General features: G+C 46.0%; 1 protein-coding gene across 1 annotated transcript in view; it reads left to right on the forward strand.

Moving 5' to 3' along the window:
* The window catches only part of LOC114885868 (apolipoprotein L6-like), a 4,357-nt gene extending 714 nt beyond the window's left edge, over nt 1-3,643 (forward strand). The window contains exons 2-3 of the mRNA XM_029206231.1: nt 1,841-2,666; nt 3,527-3,643. Of these exons, the coding sequence (XP_029062064.1) occupies nt 1,841-2,666; nt 3,527-3,643 (943 nt within the window). The remainder of the gene's footprint in view (nt 1-1,840; nt 2,667-3,526) is intronic.
* Nucleotides 3,644-19,885: the final 16,242 nt, after the last annotated feature.

Below are 19,885 nucleotides of genomic sequence, written 5' to 3' on the forward strand. Positions count from 1 at the left end.
CACACACACACACACACACACACACACACACACACACACACACACACGAAGCCAAGCTCCTGTTAGCTACCAACCACGTGAAAGACAAAACTTCGCAGTGAGTGCAAAGCGGCGTTATTGATCTTTTTTTTTTCCTTTGGAATTTTATTTTATTTATTTATTTTTACAGCAGGTTCTTATTAGTTATCTCTTTTATACATAGTAGCGTATATATGTCAATCCCAATCTCCCAGTTCATCCCACCACCACCACCCCACTTTCTCCCCGCGCTGTCGATCTTTGCAGGTACAAATCTCTCTGTTGTTTCTCTTCGTCCCTGCAAACCTGAGGAAGCAGAGAGATCAGGGTGGGCTGCATGGTGGCGTCTGTGAAGCTGGGGGTCTCTCAGCAGGGTTACCCTCCCTGCTGCCATCCGCCCCATCCCCACTGCAAGTCCCGGGGTACTTTTTGCTCTGTCAACTGATTTAAGGCTACTGGTTAACTGACAACTGGGCCTAAATTAATTACTTCATTAACACTAAAGGCTTCCTTGGTAGTATATTTGGTTTCTAACCTTTTCCATTGAGGAACTGTGTGTGTGTGTGTGTGTGTGTGTGTGTGTGTGTGTGTGTGTGTGAAGAGAGATTAAAAGGCATGTGTATATATACCTCAGTGAGGAATCCCTCACATCAACTGTCCTGATGAGAGGACGGGCTGGAGCTCTGAGTCCCCATTCAAAGCTGCGTGTCAACCTCACACCTTCCGTTGGGTGAGAGCCCTGCCCCGCTCTGGGCTTCTGTTCCCTCCACAGAAAAGTAAAATAGGAAGCTTAGATCTTCCCTAGGGCTCCTTCCAGCTCTGACACCCTCCTGTGGGCAGGGAATCTGTGTTATCACCAGGCCTCCTCAGCTTGCCCTGAAGGCAATGCACCCAGGAAAGTTCCTGAAGGAGAGGGCTTTGTTCTCCCCCCAAGACTGCTGTCCCATGAAAGCCACACTCAGCTGGGCTGGCAAAAATCCCTCAGGACTGCCTACTGTGAGAAGACGGGGGAAGGGGCTGGGTCCTTTTGTCCCTGATTTCTCCCGTGAAGAACCAGTTCTGCTGGAGAGAGCAAGGAGAGCGGGCCAAGTGCCAAGGAGAACATTCAGAGCTTTAGCAGTCATTTCTCTCAGCCCTCTCACTGTGCAACTCCGGAGGCACGGCAGAGCACCGAATTCAAGTTCATCAAAGTGGAGACTTCCCCGGCGCTCCAATGGTTAAGACTCTGCGCTTCCACTGCAGGGGGCAAGGGTTAGATCCCTGGGCAGGGAACTAAGATCCCACAAGCAGAAAAAAAACCAAGGTCATCAAAGTGGGGGATGTATTATACAATATGGCGCCTCTTCCCCCTCACTCACCTCTACGCGTACAGGACTCCCAACCTCCGGCCCAACAGCCGGACTCTGCTTCCTCCTGTTTTTCCCAGCCCTCTCCCTCCCGGCAATTCGTCCCAGGTTCCTTATCTTGACTTGGGTCCTTGCATTTCCCACTGCCCCTCCTCGTGACAGTTCCCATAGCCTCTTTGAACAAGGTTGAAAAAGTCCCTCAGCACTAATCCACCTCTTCCATCTCTTGGCCAGGGCTACGTTTCTCCCATTTCCCTCCAGATCCCCCTCTTTTGTGCTCTCTTCAGGGAACCAGCAGCTCCCAGCAATGCTCTGGGACTTTTCACAGTTGAGTTAGAGGTAACAGAGATGCTAGGAAGATGCAGGGAGGATTGAAAGTCTGGAGGGGCAAGAACATCCAGAAACCACATGGGCTTGACTACGAATTTGGCTTTCCCATCCGGGAGACTGAACATCTTTATTTCACTCATCCACAGGGACAAAGATGACATTCTTCCGTATGAAGATGTGGAGTGGCAAGATAGTGACCTGTCAGCTGAAGAAAGAATATTTTTGGAAGAGTTTCCCATCCTGAAAGGGGAGCTGGAAGTGGGCATCAGAAAGCTCCATACCCTTGCAGACCACGTCGACACAACCCACAGAACACTCACCAAGACCAGCATAGTGGCCAATTCCATCGCTGTGGCCTCAGAAGTCATGAGCATCCTGGGCTTGGTCCTCGCTCCGGCAGTAGCAGGAGGAAGCCTGATACTCTCCGCTGCTGGTAGAGTTTTGGGGAAAGCAGGGGAGGTCACCAGCATCTTGACCAACGTTCTGGAACGCTTTCACAGTCAAGAAGCCCAAGCTTACGTCGGTAGCCTAGTGCCCACCCGTGCCCAAGAGGTCAGGAGAGCTGGGGCAGCCTATGTCGTGGCTGCCGGAAAGGTGGTCCAGGACTGTGAAAGCACCGTCAAGGATATCCGGAAGAGCATCCGTGCCTTTCAGATAGCCAGGGCCAACCCGCGCCTGGCCACTGCTGCCAAGAATCTCCTGACCACTGGCCAAGTCTCAGCCCGGAGGAGCAGGCAGGTGCAAAGGGCTTTTGAAGGTACCACGCTGGTGATGAAAACAAAGGCTCGCTTGCTGGGTACTGCAATGGCTGGCTTCTCCCTCAGCGTGGGCTTGGCCTCCCTCCTGAAGGACTGGAAACAGCTGAAGGAGGGAACAAAATCAGAGCTTGCGGAAGAGCTAAGGGCGCAGGCTTGGGAGCTGGAAAGGAAGCTGACAGAATTCACCCAGTGCTATGAGAGCCTGCAGCAGAAGGTGAGGCTGTGGTTTCCCTCGTGGGTGGGGCTGGAGGAGGGGGAAGCTTTAACTGGCGCTTATGGGCACCAGGGCTTATGGGAAGGGTGATGACGAAGCCAGTGTGTGTGTGTGTGGAGTTTGCATGGATGTTCCCAAGGACATGGGGTGTCTGGTGGCCCTGAAGGTCCAAACGGTATCATGTTCATCTTGGAGATAGTGGCACCAGTCCTGGAGAGACCTGGTCATGCCTTCTGTCTCTCCCTCGGTGCTCCTTGAGGTCCATGTGCTGGGCAGAGGGTCTTCCCAGTTGTACAGAACAGGACACTGAGCCACAGGGAGTGTTATGGACTGAAACGTGTCCCCCTAACATTTATATGTAGAATCCCTAAGCCCCAAGGTGACTTTTTGGAGATGGGGGTTTGGGGAGGTGATTTGGGTTGAATGAGTTTGTAGGGGTGGTGCCATAATCCTAGAGGACTGGTGTCCTTATAAGAGGAGGAGGAAACACACAGGGCTCTCTCTTTCTCTGCCTGCACCGGCACAGAGGAAAGGCCCTGTGAGGACAAAGCAAGAAGGCAGCTGTCTGCAAGCCAGGGAGAGTCCTCACCGGGAACTCGATTGGCCAGCACCTGGATCTGAGGCTTGCAGCCTCCAGAACTATGAGAAAATACATTTTTGCTGTTTCATCCCCCAGACTGTGGTGTTCAAAAGCGAGCTTATGCAACTTGCCAAATGCTTGCAACTATGTGGAGGAAGAGTCAGGATGACAGCCCGGGAGCCTGACCTCTGAGCCCGGGCCTGGATCTCCACGCCATGCTGCATGGGAGCCTTCTGTAGCTTTCCTTTGATTGGTGTGTGTGTGTGTGTGTGTTTTCCAGAAACTCTCCCAAGAAAAAAAGCCTGTGAGCTCGTCTTCGGAAGGAACCATGGGGACTGTCCCTCTGCCACCAGGGAAAGCAGGATCCCAGGGGACAGGAGAGGATGAAGACAATTGAGCCCAGGGGTCTCTGAGTGGAAGAAAAGGGGACCACGGCGGTGGTGGGGCAAGGTTGGCAGAGGCAATGCCTGGAGACTCAGCAGCTGACAGGTCTACGAGGGTGTTGAGGGTGCTGTCAGTGGTGAGTGTCACACTGTAAGGTAAGGGAGGTCAGCCTGTCCCATCCCTCCCTCCTTCATGTGTGTAACTCATTTCCTGGACCCCTTCACCGCCCCTGCTCCCTCCCTCGCATGCAGAGTCAGCCCATGTGAAACGTGTATTATTTGACCCCAGGCTCTGTATTAAGTGCTGACACCAGATAGAAGGGCCCTGGGAATGAAGGGTATGTTGGGTTCTCTCTTTTGTATCAACTCAGCTTGTGTTGGCCCTCTGTCCTCCCCCTCCCCGACCTGGGCAGTAATCGCTGGAGAAGATCCTGGGTTTGCACATAAAAGGATGTCACCGCAACCTGCTCAGCCTGATTCCCATCAGGAAGGAGCCCCTCCATCCTCCCCACAACAGAAGTTCTTGGGCTCCTCAAGGCACAGGAACCTGTAGGAACTCTCCTGGCTTCCCCGTTCACCCATCTTACACCTATTTTTTTCTTTCCTATGTTTCAGCTGCTATTTTAAAAGTAGTGTATGGACATTCAATACAACTTTTTAAAATTCAGGAAAGTAAAGAATGGAGGAAAGGGGCTTCCCTGGTGGCGCAGTGGTTGAGAGTCCGCCTGCCGATGCAGGGGACACGAGTTCGTGCTCCGGTCCGGGAAGATCCCACATGCCGCGGAGCGGCTGGGCCCGTGAGCCATGGCCGCTTAGCCTGCGCGTCCGGAGCCTGTGCTCCGCAACGGGAGAGGCCACAACAGTGAGAGGGTGCTGGTATTTTGGTGGAGAATTTTGTTTCTGTGCTTTTCTTGCTTTGGACATTACTGCCTGCTGGGGACCCTCTCTCAAGGCTGCATTGTAGATTTTTTTTCTGTAACTCACTGAGTTTTCTTTCTCTTGCATTCTCAACTCCCTCATTTGCCTACAGATCTATAACTTTCCATATTGTTGTTTTCACTTAGCAATATTTCCTACCCTTCCATGTTTCACAGAGTTTTTATAGACATTACTTTTCCATGTTGCAAAATATTCTCTTGACTGTACCTACAACGCTTTAATTAGACATATATTAGTCATCATTTTGTTAAGTGGCCAAAACCAGTTCAAACTGGCGTATGAAAAAGAGGAATTTATTGGCTCATGTACTTAAAAAGCATAGGGGATCAGTGGGCTTCAGGTGTGTGTGGATCCAGAGGATGAAAATGATGTCATCAAGCATCTGTCTTTCCATTTCTCAGACAGACTTCCGCCACATTCAGGCACCGTGGCCTCAGCACCTCCAGGTGTGCCTGCTGCTAGCTGGGGGACTCCCACATGGAAAGGGGAGGGGCAAAAGTCCAGGGACCCCACTCTGACTGGTCAGGACTGGGTCATGTGCCTTTGCTGGTGCTGGTTTCTAGGATGGCTATGGGAACTCTCTTATGATCTAGGGGTTTTAAGTAGTCACCCCAGGCCATGTGGTTCCTGCTTTTGTTGCTGTTATAATATTTTCATGAGCATAACAGTAAGTAAACAGCTTTCGCCCCATTTAATATTGTTCTTTTAGTGTGCATGAGCATCCTTAAAGTTCCGAATAAACATTGTCAATAATAATACCTGCACAGGGACTTCCCTGGTGGTCCAGTGGTTAAGAATCTGCCTTCCAACGCAGGGGACGCAGGTTTGATCCCTGGTCAGGGAACTAAGATCCCACATGCCATGGGGCAACTAAGCCTACACGCTGCAACTACTGAGCCCGTGGGCTCTGGAGCCCACGTGCCACAACTAGAGAAGCCTGCACGCCGCAACAAAGAGCCCACTCGCCACAATGAAAGATCCCACAAGCCGCAATGAAGATCCAATGCAGCCAAATAAATAAATATTCTTTTTAAATTAACAAATAAAAAAAATAATACCTGCACAAAATACGTAGTCATGAAGCTTGGGGTTTTGTTTGTTTTGTGGAAAGTTTCGAAGAAAAAAAGAAAAGAAGAAATCAGAATGGAAACTCAAGACTCATCTCTGACACTTATTTGCCTGGTCCCATTTCTGAGTTTTGGTTTCTTCAGCCACAAAATAAGTGTAGCCTGAATAAAATCCAGGACTCCCTCTGGGTGCAGATTTGCAGCACCAGGCTCACAGCAACCTGGGAGAAAATACCCTTGACAGAAACTTGAAGAATCCTTACTAATGCTCTGAGCCAGCACCAGAGGGGGTGGGAGAGGCTCAGCTTTCCCTTGTCACCTGCTTCTCTGGTTCCCAGATTCTTCCACAGGGGCAGAAGCTTCTGGAAAAAAGACTTTCCTCTTGCCCCCTCTCTCTGGCCCATACTTCCTGCCTCACAGCCCAAGCAGCTCCTCTGCTCTCTTCCTCCCTGAAATGCCTTCAGCACCCAGCTGCTTCCCCATCAGGATCTACTTCCTGGAAGCATGCTCTTTTAGGTCACCGGAATTCTGGTGAACAAACACCTTCCCCTCATTTCATCTCCCCACTAGTTAAGTCTTTGCCCTCCTGGCCAAGAGAAGCCCATCAACTCCCCGTGTTACTCAGGGCAACCCCACACCCACCACTGTCTTCCTCTCTCTTCTGGGTTAAGTGGGGTTCTTCATGAGTGCCCCCAAGGTGGTACAAGGCCCTCCATCGCAGTCAGTCAGGAGTTCTGAGAAACATATTAGCTCTGAGGTGTAATCTACAGTTTAGTAAGAGGAGGAAGACACACGCAATCACATGCCCTGGTGAGAGGGAGCAATCAGCTACCAGACACCCTTGATACACTCCCCCTACACCCCCCAGTGTCCTCTGGTTGCCTCTTGTCTGTAGAAAAACTTTAGCCTCCTAAGCCTTCCCGAAGCTCCAGAGAATACATTAATCAGAGAAGTGAGAAAATGTAGAAAGAAAGGAAAACAGTCAAGCAAGACAAAATAATAACAGTTTAGCCATTAAACAAAGGCAAGAACATTTCGCTCCTCCTCAAGGGCTGTAGATAATACTCTGAGCCATGGCCTTTGAGCTGTTTTGCAGATACTGAAGCCCCCACCAGGTGGGAGAAGTTAACTGCATGCTGCCCACAAGCATGCAGACCCCAGACCAGTTAGAACCAGATGGTTGATGATGTTGACTCCTGATTACCTCACCACCCACCAATCAGAAGAATGTCCACGTGCTGATCACACACCACACCACCCACCCCCCTCACCTTGTCTTTAAAAACCTGTCCCTGAAACCCATCGGGGAGTTCGGGTCTTTTGAGCACGAGCTGCCTAGACTCCTTGCTTGGTGCCTGCAATGAACGTTGCACTTTCCTTCACCACAACTCGGTGTCAGTAGGTTGGCTTTACTGTGCGTGGGTGAGCAGACCCAAGTTTGGTTCCTTCCATTACTTCCTAACCTTTTAAAAATTAAATCAAAATCTTTTAAAGTCCAAAAGAATCAAAGACCAAAATCAAATTCTCTTCTAGAGTCCAATGCAGTTTTTAAAATCAAGAAATCATCCTCCCCAAAGTCTTATTTTGGCCAGTTTCAATGAATGGCATTCTTTTATTTAAGTTCTTTAATTTAGGAGTAATTTCAAACATACAGAAGAGTTCAAGAATAGTAGAAAGAACTCCCATACGTATCCTTTCACCCAGATTCACAACCATTAACATTTTGTCCCTGTGCCAGTTATCAATGTGTTACTTCTCTGCTCCAAATCCGCCCTTAAGTGCACTGCCTGGGACCCTGCACTGGACCCTCTTGACTGTTCTCCTTTGACAGCTAGCTCTAGGTTGAGCTTTGTCAGTAGAGGGCACACTGCAGGGGAAGGGGTGTGGCCTCTTTCCTTATCCCAGTGGAGCTCAGTCATCAGGTGGACAGCCAGTGAGCTCAACATCAGCCCCAGAGACAACTTCCTATGAGTTCCAAGGATGCCCCAAGTTCAAGATCAGCCCCAGAGGCAATTTCCTGTGAGTTCCCCAAATGCCACAGCCAGCTTCCCAGCTGAGGCTTTCCCTGAAGGTGGCTTCTGCCCAGTTGGATTCCCAGTGTGGTCAACAACAGCCCCCTCTACCTTGTGAGTTTTTGTCTGCCCTCCGATGGGCAGGAATGAGTGCCCATTCAAGTTTCTCATGCATTTTTCTATTGGACTATTTGTCTTTTTTAAATGAACTTGTTGGAGTTCTTTAAATTTTCTGGATACGGGCCTTGTGATCATCAGGGGACCGTGCAGAAATGAAAATGGAGGTGGAGGCTGGAAATAGGGGTCACGTCAAGTGGACCATAGGGGTCATAGTAAAAAGCCTGGACTTGGACCTGAAAGCCAGGGGCATCCTGAGAAGTGTTTCTTTTCAGGTTTGATCTAGGATGGGCAACAGCAGAGCTTCCTGGGAGTTTGGTTAGAAATGCAGAATTTCAGGCATCTGAAACTGAATCAGCCGTCGGAGAGGATCCCTGGGGACTTGTGTGTACATTAAGTCTGGGAAGTGCTGCTCTATGAGGAAGGTTCAGCATCACTGCAGCTGAAAGGGAGGGAAGGGGCGGAGCTGTCCTCGGACATGGTTCTGGTCCAAGGTAAACACACTCTTTCCTCTGACCTGTTCACTGTCTGAGCCCTTTTCCTGATGAGAAGGCCAAAATATGTATGCACCTCCCCCGACCTGGTGATAAGCAGCTACTTTTTTCCTGAGAGCTCTGTCCACTGCCCAGGCAACACTGCAGACAGTGGTCAGCTGTGGCTCAGACCCTTGGAAACACAGCTCAAAGCTGTCTCATCACATCTGCCTCACTTTCCAAAGTTAGAGATGTGTCTTGAAGTTGTGGGGACCCAGCATAGAAGCAAAACGTGGACCAACCTGCATCCACGTGCTGCGCTCACCGGGAGAGATGCCTGGGTGAGTACATTCCCCCCACTGAGCCGGCCTTTCCTTGGCTGTGAGATGTGAGGAATGTAAACACACTGACCTTACATGTTGTTTGGAGCAACATGGAAGAAAATGGATGTAAAGTCCCTTATTTTGTCCTTAATAATGTGACAGTCAAAATACTGAGTGGTGGAAGCAAAAGAGATTTGTATCCTCTCTCTTGCTTATCTGAAGTGTCGGCACCTCTTATAACGATCATGTAAAATGTAAATAGGTTTTGAGCACAAAGCTGAAAGATAAAAACCGTTGTCAGTTTCCAGATGAATTCTAAGAAGTAAATCTAAGCTATCGTGAGTCAAAACATCTTTTCTTCTATAATCCTGAGAACTAATAGCATGCCAAAAATTATCCTGGAAAAGGAAAATTACGAAATTATCACACGCACACCCCCTTACAGACCCTCTGAAGATTTCTATCCTTGCAGCTTCTGTAGCTGCTGCTCGGTTGTTCTTGTGCTGAGGGTTATTATGGAAATTTTTTTTTTTTGCATTTTATCTTTAGATATTTGTTCTGTTCACATTTCTCAGTTTTCTTCTTTGGGGATTCCAATGAGCGTACGTTGGCGTTTTGCCTTTATTTCATGTATTTTTGCCAAACCTTTTTAGCATTTCATTTTCACTTCATTTTGCTTACTTTTCTCATCTCTGTCTTTGGTGTTGCTTAGTTGTTGTTTTTTTTAAAGTAGTGTCTCTTCTTGTATGAATTCCAGTAAGCATTTGCTTCTGTGACAGATTTACTTTTCTCTTCTTTTCTTTCCTAAGCTCTACCAGTTTCCAGTGAATTCCTCCTGTTGTCTAGCTGTGATTCCCTTGAGCCCTCAGAGCTCTGTTTTACAACCTTGCGTTGTAGAGGAAATTGCTTCACTAACTTTAAGAAAATTAATTGCAAAATAATTTTTCACGATTTTCATCAGCTTTTTGGCTTCACTTTTCTGGTGCGTGCTCTTGATCTGCTGTTTGTTTTTGTCGTTGTTGTTACTATCTTCCTTTTTGTCTTGTAATTTTGTTATTGTGGTAAAATATATATCACATAAAATTGATCATTTCATCAGTGGCATTAAGCAACTTTATATTGCTGTGCAACCATCACCACCATCCATCTTCAGAACATTTTCGTCTTCTCAGACTGAAACTCTGTCCCCATTAAACACTAGCTCCCCATTCTCCCTGCCCCTCAGCCCCTGGAAACCACCCTTCCACTTTATATCTTTATGAATTTGAATATATGTATATTTTTTGGTCACACCACATGGCACGCAGAATTTTAGTTCCCCGACCAGGGATTGAACCCAGGCCCCCTGGCAGTGGAAGAGCAGAGTCCTAACCACTGGATCGCCAGGGAAGCCCCTAACTTTGACTGTTCTAGGAGCCTCAGATAAATGGAATCATACAATATTTGGCTTTTGTGAGTGGCTTATTTCACTTAGTTATGTTGAAATAACTTTCTAGGTTCAAGATACTCCTGCCTGGGGTGACTGTCAGTGAACTGAAACTTAGATAACTTTCTCGTTCCTGTAAATGGTCTGCTTGACCAGAAACGCAGTATATCCAGTCAGCCGAACCCTGAACACCAAGCCAACTCTGGGCCTTCTCACCCCAAACAAGGTCGACTATATGGCCTCAGTCAATCAGATATTTTGGTTTTTTCTTCCTTGTTCTTTGTTCTCTACCCTATAGACACTTCTTGCCTTCCACTCCGTTTTACACTTCTCCAAAAGGACGCTGTCTGCTTCATGAAGTGTTAAATAAAGTTTATTTGTATCACCTAAATTTTCTTCTTTAGTCATTTTTTTCATAGTTAGTTTGATGTCTTCAAGGTTCATCCGTGTATTTTCCTTGTCAGAATTTAATTTCTTCTTAAGACTGAATAATATTTCATTGTACGGATAGACCACTTTTTATTCAGCCATTAATGGGCATTTGGGTTGTTTCCACCTTTTAGCTATTGTGAATAATGCCGACATGAACATGGATATACAAATATCTGTTCTAGACCATACTTCCAGTTCTTTTGGATATATAACCAGAAGTGGAATTCCTGGATCACATGGTCATTATAATTTTATTATTTTTTAGTAACTGCTGTACCATTGGCAGTGGTTGCACCATTTTATATTCCTGCCAGCAATGCACAAGGGTTCCAGTTTCTCCACAGTCTTGCCAACACTTGCTATTCTCTGGGACTTTTGTTTTTCGTTTTTGTTTTCATGAGTCATCCTTTGGGTATGAGGTGGTATCTCACTGTGGTTTTGATTTGCATCGCCCTTAGTGATTAGTGATGCTGAGCGTCTTTTCATGTGCTTATTGGCCATTTGTGTATCTTCTTTGGAAAAATGTCTGTTCACGTGCTTTGCCATTTTTCAATTGGGTTGATTGTTTTTTGTTGTTCTTGGGTTAATATATACTTTTTTAATTAATTAATTTTATTTATTTATTTTTGGCTGCATTGGGTCTTCGCTGCTGCACGTGGGCTTTCTCTAGTTGCAGTGAGTGGGGGCTACTCTTTGTTGCAGTGTGCAGGCTTCTCATTGCGGTGGCTTCTCTTGTTGCAGATCACAGGCTCTAGGCCTGTGGGCTTCAGTAGTTGTGATGAGCGGGCTTAGTTGCTCTGCAGCATGTGGGATCTTCCCAGACCAGGGCTCGAACCCTTGTCCCCTGAATTGGCAGGCAGATTCTTAACCACACCATCACCAGGGAAGCCCTTGGTGTGGACCTTGTGTTGGTTGCTTTTTCTCATGGGCCAGCTTTTTGTGGGAGATTCAAATAGGGAAGAAGCCTGGTCTGTGTTCTAGATGAGCAGAACTGTGCTTTCTGATCTAGAACCTTCTACGTGAGTGTTCAGCCTTTATTTCTCCTCAGGCAATGGAATTGGTCAGTTTTCAGATTCTTCACAATTCAGGTTCTTTTCTCCTTTCTGTCTCGAGGACAAACAATTACTTCCTACAAATATGACTTGTCTTACTACGTTTCCTCATTTAGTCTTATCTTCAATCTTCTTGGAACAAATCCAGATTCAGTGAGAACTTTATTCTTACTATTTTTTAAAAAAAGGATTTTAGGGGATTCCCTGGTGGACCAGTGGTTAGGACTCAGGGCTTTCACTGCCATGGCCTGGGTTCAGTCCCTGGTCAGGGAACTAAGATCCTACAAGTGGCACAGCAAAAAAAGCGGGGGGGATTTTAGTTTTGCACTGTGGGAATTCCCTCCTCTTGAAGAGCCACATTTTTTCCTGAAATCTGAACTCATCGCCTGCTTTTTCTGAAATCTGCAATTATCAGCATCCTCTCCCCTTTTCTCCCAAACCCTGATCCTTCCCATTGCTTTTGGCATCCTTTTAACCTATTTTACCTAGTTTCCCTAATTTCTAATAGATGGTGCCTGTATCGTTTCTTTGTTGCTTTGGATAATTGCTAAGAGAAGAGACACTGATAACTTTACACCAGAAGTTCTTGCAAAACTTTCTGAGCGTCATCATCCTGCCTCTTGGGCAACTTCCTTTGAGAGTCTTTAAAAGGTGCCTTTTGTTCCTCAGTTCCCTTCCCCAGGGCTCCATCCTCAGCACTCTTTCCCCCTTCACCGTCTTCCATGAGTTTCATGTGAACTCCCAGGCCTGAGTCACTAGGTCTCAGCTCTGTCTGAAGCCACAGCCTCTCTGAATGACTATGGGGTCTGTTTTCTCCTTTACGGGGTGAAGCTGCATCTCTTCTGGTCCAGCACCCCTTGTCATCTGTAGAGAGAGAAGTGCCCAGGAGCCCTCGGAAGCACCATGACTACAGCCCCAACTGGAATCCACCCAGGAAACCCTCCCCTTTCCTCGGCAAATTCTTTTGACCACAGTGCACTGTCTTGACCTACAGCTGGTGACACTGGGGATTGGGGAGTGACTCGGGCCCTGGTTGTGGGTGATCCCAGCTCCTAACGTGAAGGTGAGGGTCTGATGTCCCATGCCTGCCCTATTTCCCATGAGACCTTCCTACAATTACAGACATCTCATCCTGGGTCCCTTAGCTACAGGGACCATATTTTATGAACCCCAAATCAGAATGTATATTCAGAGCAGAATGCAACATCTCTGTTACCCCCTCTGGCTCCTGCGACTCTCAGCTGGCAGCCTGCTGTGGTCAGTTTGGAGGACGTCACCTGGCTGTGCAGTCAGGACCCCCCAGCAGTGCCTGAACTTGGCCTTGGTCCAGCCATACCTCCTTACTCAGTGGTCCTTGACGGAGGTATTAGCACAAGAGACAATGGCAGAGGGAAAGCAGAAATCACATCCTCTTCTCCTGGTTTGGACCTGAATCTGCAGAGCAGAGTCTCTAGCAAAATGGATTTAATTATGTGGTTTCAGTCCAAGAGAGCCTCTCCTTCACTCCAAGCCCAAGCCCAGGTTCCAGGAGTGCACTGGCCTCCAGCTGGTGAACAGGGAAGGGAGGGAGGAGAGATGAGGGCGCGAGGCAGAGAAGCTCAGCCAGCAACCACTCCTCGAGGATGGAGGAGAAAGCAGAGAGATAGGGCTCGCCGCGTTTGTGTGCGGGCCTGAGCGGCCACTGCCGGGGCCAGATGTGGCCCCTCAGCGTCAGGGAGTCTGAGCCAGAGGGGTATGATTGATGCCTTCTTTGGGAGAACTGAAGCAAAGCAAGCTTCTTCCCAGGTAGTGGGATATCCTGAGCTTTCCCAGCAGAAGATGCGTTGTAGCTGCAGAAATGTGATGGAACAGGAAATAGGACGACTCCTGAAACTAGCTGGGAAAGTGGTGAAACACAGTCAGGGTTCTATTTCACCTCTACTCCTATGTATAAATCACAAACGTCTCAGAGGATATTTATTAAAACGGTAAGGAGAGCTTCCCTGGTGGTGGAGTGATGGAGAGTCCACCTGCCGATGCAGGAGACGCAGGATCGCGCCCTGGTCCGGGAAGATCCCACATGCCGCGGAGCGGCTGGGTCCGTGAGCCATGGCCGCTGAGCCTGCGCGTCCGGAACCTGTGCTCCGCAACGGGAGAGGCCACAACAGTGAGAGGCCCGTGTACTGCAAAAAAAAGAACAAAAACAAAAAACAAAAAACGGTAAGGAAACGGCCCATCTCCTGGAGACCCAGCACCACCGCCTCAGTGCCATGGGTCTCCCACCCCCATCCTTTGACTTGATTCTGCTTTTTCTCTGCCTTAGTCCTATTCACTCCCCACTCCCCTCTTCCCCAAAATAAAATAGAGTTCTCTCCCCAAGATCTATTCTGAGCCAGGACAGGGGAGAGAGTCAATCATGATTCTAAACATAAAAAACATAGTATCATGAACTAGGAGCCCTTATTCTAATGTGTCCCCAGTAGCTGTCATTTATCAGGTACATGTAGATAAGAAAGCAGAGACATTTCTACCTTCCAGAAGCTGTTCTGCACAGCCGTGCTGAAATCTATTCGCCATGCCTGCCTGCGAAGAATATAAAAAGAGAGTAAAGAAAAAAAAAGCAGAATTCCTCACGTAGGGTGACGCGAATCAAAGTGGAACAATTATGACCATAAATAATAATAATTAATATTAATAGCATTAATAAGTAAAGAGTATCAAACTGGGTGAAAAGTAGATTGGAATAATTCTCTGCCTACAAGAGACATCCTGAAATAAAATGCCACAAAACGCCAAAATAACAGGTTAGAAAAACTTGTCACATATAAATTTTTAAATAGATGACAATATTAATATTTAACAACAATTTATCCAAGCTTTGTTTGTCTTACTAGGTGCTCAGCAGTGTTCCTTGCACTAAATGAATTTTATCCAAGTTGGAGGTTTTATAATGCTAAAAGAGTGAGTCGTAAAGATATCGCTTTTTTTTTTTTTACCATATTGGTTTTTATTATGAAATCAGCACATGACTCTTGCAACAAATTTCAATAAGACAGATGAGTGAAAGGTACAGGTGTGGGTCTTCCCTCCTGGCAACCTTCCCCAGGCTGAGCCTGCTCAGCTGTATCTCCTTCCAGAATTTTCCCCTAGTCTTTTGCCACATGTTCAATACTTTAAAAAAAAAAAAATCGGGATCGTATTCTTCAACATTTTTTCTTTTACTTAATATATCCTGTGTCTCTTTCCAAGTCAGTTCATATAGATTTGCCTTGTTCTTTTTCACGTCCATAAGCTTTTATTCTGGGGCTTCCCTGGTGGCGCAGTGGTTAAGAATCCACCTGCCAATGCAGGCGACATGGGTTTGAGCCCTCGTCCGGGAAGATCCCACATGCTGCGGAGCAACTAAGCCCGTGTGCCACAACTACTGAGCCTGTGCGCTAGAGCCCTTGAGCCACAACTACTGAAGCTCATGCACTTAGAGCCCATGCTCTGCAACAAGAGAAGCCACAGCAATGAGAAGCCCGCGCACCATAACGAAGAGTAGCGCCTGCTCACGGCAACTAGAGAAAGTCCGCACACTGCAACGAAGACCCAACACAGCCAAAAATAAATAAACAAATAAATAGACATACATAAGCATTTATTTAATACTGATGTCTTTTAATGTAAACAGTCCCCCTGCATGGATATTTCAGATTGCTTCCATTCTTTTTACCACTTCAAGGAACTGGTGAACATCTTTACATGTGTTTCTCTGTGTACATGTCATTGTAGGATGAATTTCTAGAGGGAGGGTATTGAGTTTCAGGCATAGGTACTTTTTATGTTGTGAGATACTCCACATCATCCTTCCAGAAGTTATATCGTTTTATATCCAACCAAGTGTCTGAGGGTGGACACGCCCCTCTTTCTTTCTCAACAACATAGGATGCTTTCATTCTTTTTACTTTTGCCAAAATGATCAAAGAAGTGGTGTCTTGCTGAGGCCTAAATTTGCATTTATTGGCTACTAATGATGTGAAGCATCTTTTCATATATTTACTGGCCATTGTATTTCAACTTCTGTGAAACGCCTTTTCAAAGGACATGAGAGATACCTGTTTACAGAAAATGAGAACCAAGTGCAGTTTGAAATGTCAAGGGTTTGTTATTACGTCTCAAGTCTTCAGAAAAGAATAGGCGTGGAGGTGGGCTGGGAGAGCCATTTTTCAGGAGTGGGGAAGAGAAATGAAGTCACGTTTATGACTCACATTAACAACTTAAAAAAATCAAAAGCATCCCATGAAGGTGTGGCAAATGTAAGGAAATCTGTACGTTTTTTAAGCTTTCAGAAAATAAGCAATTTTGATGCTACATAAATTGTCCCAGAAATAGAAAACACAATATGCTACTGAGTTTATTCTTTGAAGCAAATATAACACTAATAATAAACCTTGATTACAAGGAAAGACAACTATAGCTCTTTATCATCTGTGGCTCTAAGATGAACATACTGAACACGCTAATAGAAAATATAAATCTACAACATACTGATGCAAAATTCTACAGTGACAAAGTTGGGGTTTCCATGAAATATAAGGATAATTTGATATATGGAAATGTATGCACATAATATACTATATTCTTGGGATAAATAAAAAAGGAAAATTATGACCATCTCATTAGAGTCGGAACATCCAGCACCGAATCCTAATAAAATATTTAAATCTAGGAATAAAACATACTGCCTTTTCATGAAGAGAAGTGGTTTTTGTAAACTAGCTGCCGACAATACTGGAAGTCAATTTCATAAAATTAAATAATTTAAGAATTCAAGCTAATGCAATAAAGTATGGAACCAAAATAAGAAAAATAAGTACTGAAAAAACAGGAAAGAAAACCAGCATTAGGTATTCATGAAATATTCATTTCATAGCTATTACAATTAGGAAAAATTCAGCAAAACAAAAGGGAAGTATTAAAAATGAATAATATTTCTATTGAGTAAAAAAACAAGTTAGAAAACACAGCATTATATTATTCATAATCGCCTCAAAACAATTTAAGGTATCAAGGAAATAATGTTGGCACGAAATGCAAAGAAGTAACAAATTTTACTTAAAAGAAAAATGAAAACCAGAAGCCCTGGGAGGCCATACGGTGTTGCTAGATTAATCAGGATATATCTTCAGACCTTCTCAATGGTCCCCATCTGCAAATGCAACAGCAAGTAACTTCCTTCATCAAGTTAACTAGAAAGATAAGTAGCCCCCAGCCCCTGCGTGGGAGATCCTCTGCAAAGAACTGCACGAAGCCAGAGAACGGAGCGGGGCATGGAGCTGATCGCTGACCAGAGCGCAGGCAGCAACCAGAACAAGTTGGTGCCATTATATGAAGGACTCATAAGGGTGACAGAAACATGAAGACCCCAACGTGCCACCATAAGGGAGTGTTTCTATAAACATGAAGGTACATCCCCTCTTGATGAAATGGCATAGAGTCATCAAAAATAACCTTGGGCTTCCCTGGTGATGCAGTGGTTGAGAGTCCGCCTGCCGATGCAGGGGACACGGGTTCGTGCCCCGGTGCGGGAAGATCCCACGTGCCGTGGAGCGGCTGGGCCCGTGAGCCATGGCCGCTGAGCCTGCGTGTCCGGAGCCTGTGCTCCGCGACGGGAGAGGCCACAACAGTGAGAGGCCCGCGTACCGCAAAAAAAAAAAAAAAAAAAAAAAAATCCTTATGACAACTGTGTAGCAATATGAAAAATATTTGTCTTATAATACTACATTTTAAAAGTAAGACACACTATGATAAGTAGGTAATAAAAGCCATGCAAAAAAGAATATACATTGGAAAAACAACTGGAGGTAAGTGAATAAAATCGAGAGATATGTTGTGGTGGTATTGGGGGTGATATTTGTCAAATTTTAATGAAAATGTATTTAAAGTGATTTTTGAGCAACAAAAGAAGCTGCAACAGAAGAAAGAATCTTTAACCGAGGGTAACTGTGCGATGCTGCCTGTGCTGGGAAGGAAAAAATAATTTGCCGTCTACTCTTCTGCATTCTTGGCTGAAACCCTGGTAATAAAAGGCAGATTAACCAGAGAAAAACAGACAGAAGTTTATTAACACGTATACTTCATGCACACATGAGATACCCAGGGGAAAATGAGTAACTCCTCAAGGTGGCTTGGAATTCAGTCTTAAATACCATTTTAATAGGGAAAGGGGATGGGGGAAGTAGACCTCCTAGGGGAGAGTAAATGATTTTTAGGAATGATGAATGGGTCCTTAGAAGAATAGGTGGGAGATGTGATAGTTTGTGACAAAGATTCTCTGGGTGTGGGATTGCCTTCTCTCCGCTCCTGTGATAAGAGTCAATTTTCCCTGGTTGATGAAACTCCTGGGGAGCCGAATCTATGACAATTGAGTTTCTTTTGGAGGATCTGTCTTTAGGCAGATAAGGGGAGTTCAGAGAAAGCCCCTCTCTGCATGTATTTATTCGTGCTGAGCTCAAAATAATCAATAATCAAGTAACCAAAGTAGCATGTTTTGGGGTGTCGTGTTCTGCTACCCTTCACCTATCTGGTTAAGACAAACAATTAACCAACTAATGATCTCCTCATCTCTAGGAAGGCTTTCTAGAGACTGGGCAATCTGCCAGAATTACAGATGGTAGAGGGCTGGACGTAATGATTACTCACTTGCTTTCCGGTTTACAGTATTATGAATGACATGGCTCTGATCATCTTTATGCCTGTCGTTAGCTTATTGGATGATTATCAGAAGGCTTTTGTGACTTAATATCAAAATTTCAAAAGTTCTTTGCCAATCTACTTTGTCACCAGTAACCTAAGAGATTACCAGTTTTACTACGTCCTAGTCAGCATTGAATATTATCATAGTTTAATTGTTTGGATAAAGTCCTTAGACAAAAGTGATGTGACATTTTTGAGAGGTTAAGATTTTTGAAGTATTCTAACCTTGCTTTTTTAACTTCCAAATATTATAATTAGATAGCCCACTTTCCCAGGGCATTGTTAAAGCTTTTTGGACAGAGATGACTAGAGAATAAATACGCTGGCTACTCTCTGAGCCACAGGCTTGGGAGGAGATGATGGAAAAAACTGGTTTGGAAATGTAATCATAGGAAAGTGATGTCTAGGGGGGAAGGTACCAGAACACGAGTTTTGTGAGGGCAGGGATTGGGCTGATACACCAACCGCCAAAATCCCAGCATCTAGAACAGCGCCTGGCACAGACTTTGCATTTGAAGGAAGGAAGGAGGAAGGAAGGAAATCTGATTGTTAATACCCACATTTTGTTGCTATGCTGTCACTATCTTCATAATATGAAACATAAAAATGTGTTCCAGCAAAGTTGGCTGAAGAGCTGGTCATGCAACCTCATTTGCCTCCATTTGCATTTGGAGATGTACCAAAAAAAAAAAAAGAAAAAAAAAAAAAGGATTCACACATTCTCCTAAAAAAAATCCCTTAGGAAAGTAAATAGAAAACCTTTGGTGGGCTTCCCTGGTGGCTCAGTGGTTGAGAGTCTGCCTGCCGATGCAGGGGACACGGGTTCGTGGCCCGGTCCGGGAAGATCCCACGTGCTGCGGATGGGCTGGGCCCGTGAGCCATGGTTGCTGGGCCTGCGCATCTGGAGCCTGTGCTCCACAATGGGAGAGGCCACAACAGTGAGAGGCCCGCGTACCGCAAAAAAAAAAAAAAAACCTTTGGTAAAGGACTTCCCTGGTGGAGCAGTGGTTAAGAATCCATCTCCCAGTGCAGGGGACACGGGTTCGAGCCCTGGTCCAGGAAGATCCCACATGCCGCAGAACAACTAAGCCCTCGCGCCACAACTACTGAGCCTGCGTGCCTAGAGCCCGTGCTCCGCAACAAGAGAAGCCACCGCAATGAGAAGCCCACATACCACAACGAAGAGTAGCCCCCGCTCGCCACAACTAGAGAAATTCTGCACGCACCAACGAAGACCCAATGCAGCCAAAACAAACAAACAAACAAACAAAAACACCCTTTGGTAAGCACATTAGCAGGTGTCCAAACACCTGGCCTGTCGGGTGATGGATTCCTAGAAGCGGAATTTGCTGCATTTTCCCTAGTCATCCAGAACACTCCTTCCCCAGCCTTCCTCCACCCTTGACCAAAGCCGTGAGAACATCTGGGTCTGGCCTTGAGATCCAAACTGCTGGGACTTACCTTTCCATGAGCTTCAGACTCTCCGGTAGCACTCAGCTGAAGCGTTATTCTCATAGTAGACTGCTGCCTAACACAGGCTGTACTTCTGGTGCTGAAGGGTCCATAAAGTTCTATAAAATGAGTTGCAGGGCTACTCCGAGCTCTTAAATTATACGATCTTCACAGTCATGCAAACTAGAGTTCTCCTGCCCTTTCAGGACAGGAACAATCTATTCTCTGTACCTGTGACCTTGGCCT

Source organism: Monodon monoceros, unplaced genomic scaffold, assembly GCF_005190385.1.
Source record: "Monodon monoceros isolate NGI ecotype Baffin Bay Population unplaced genomic scaffold, NGI_Narwhal_1 Super_Scaffold_6, whole genome shotgun sequence".
Lineage (NCBI taxonomy): Eukaryota > Metazoa > Chordata > Mammalia > Artiodactyla > Monodontidae > Monodon > Monodon monoceros.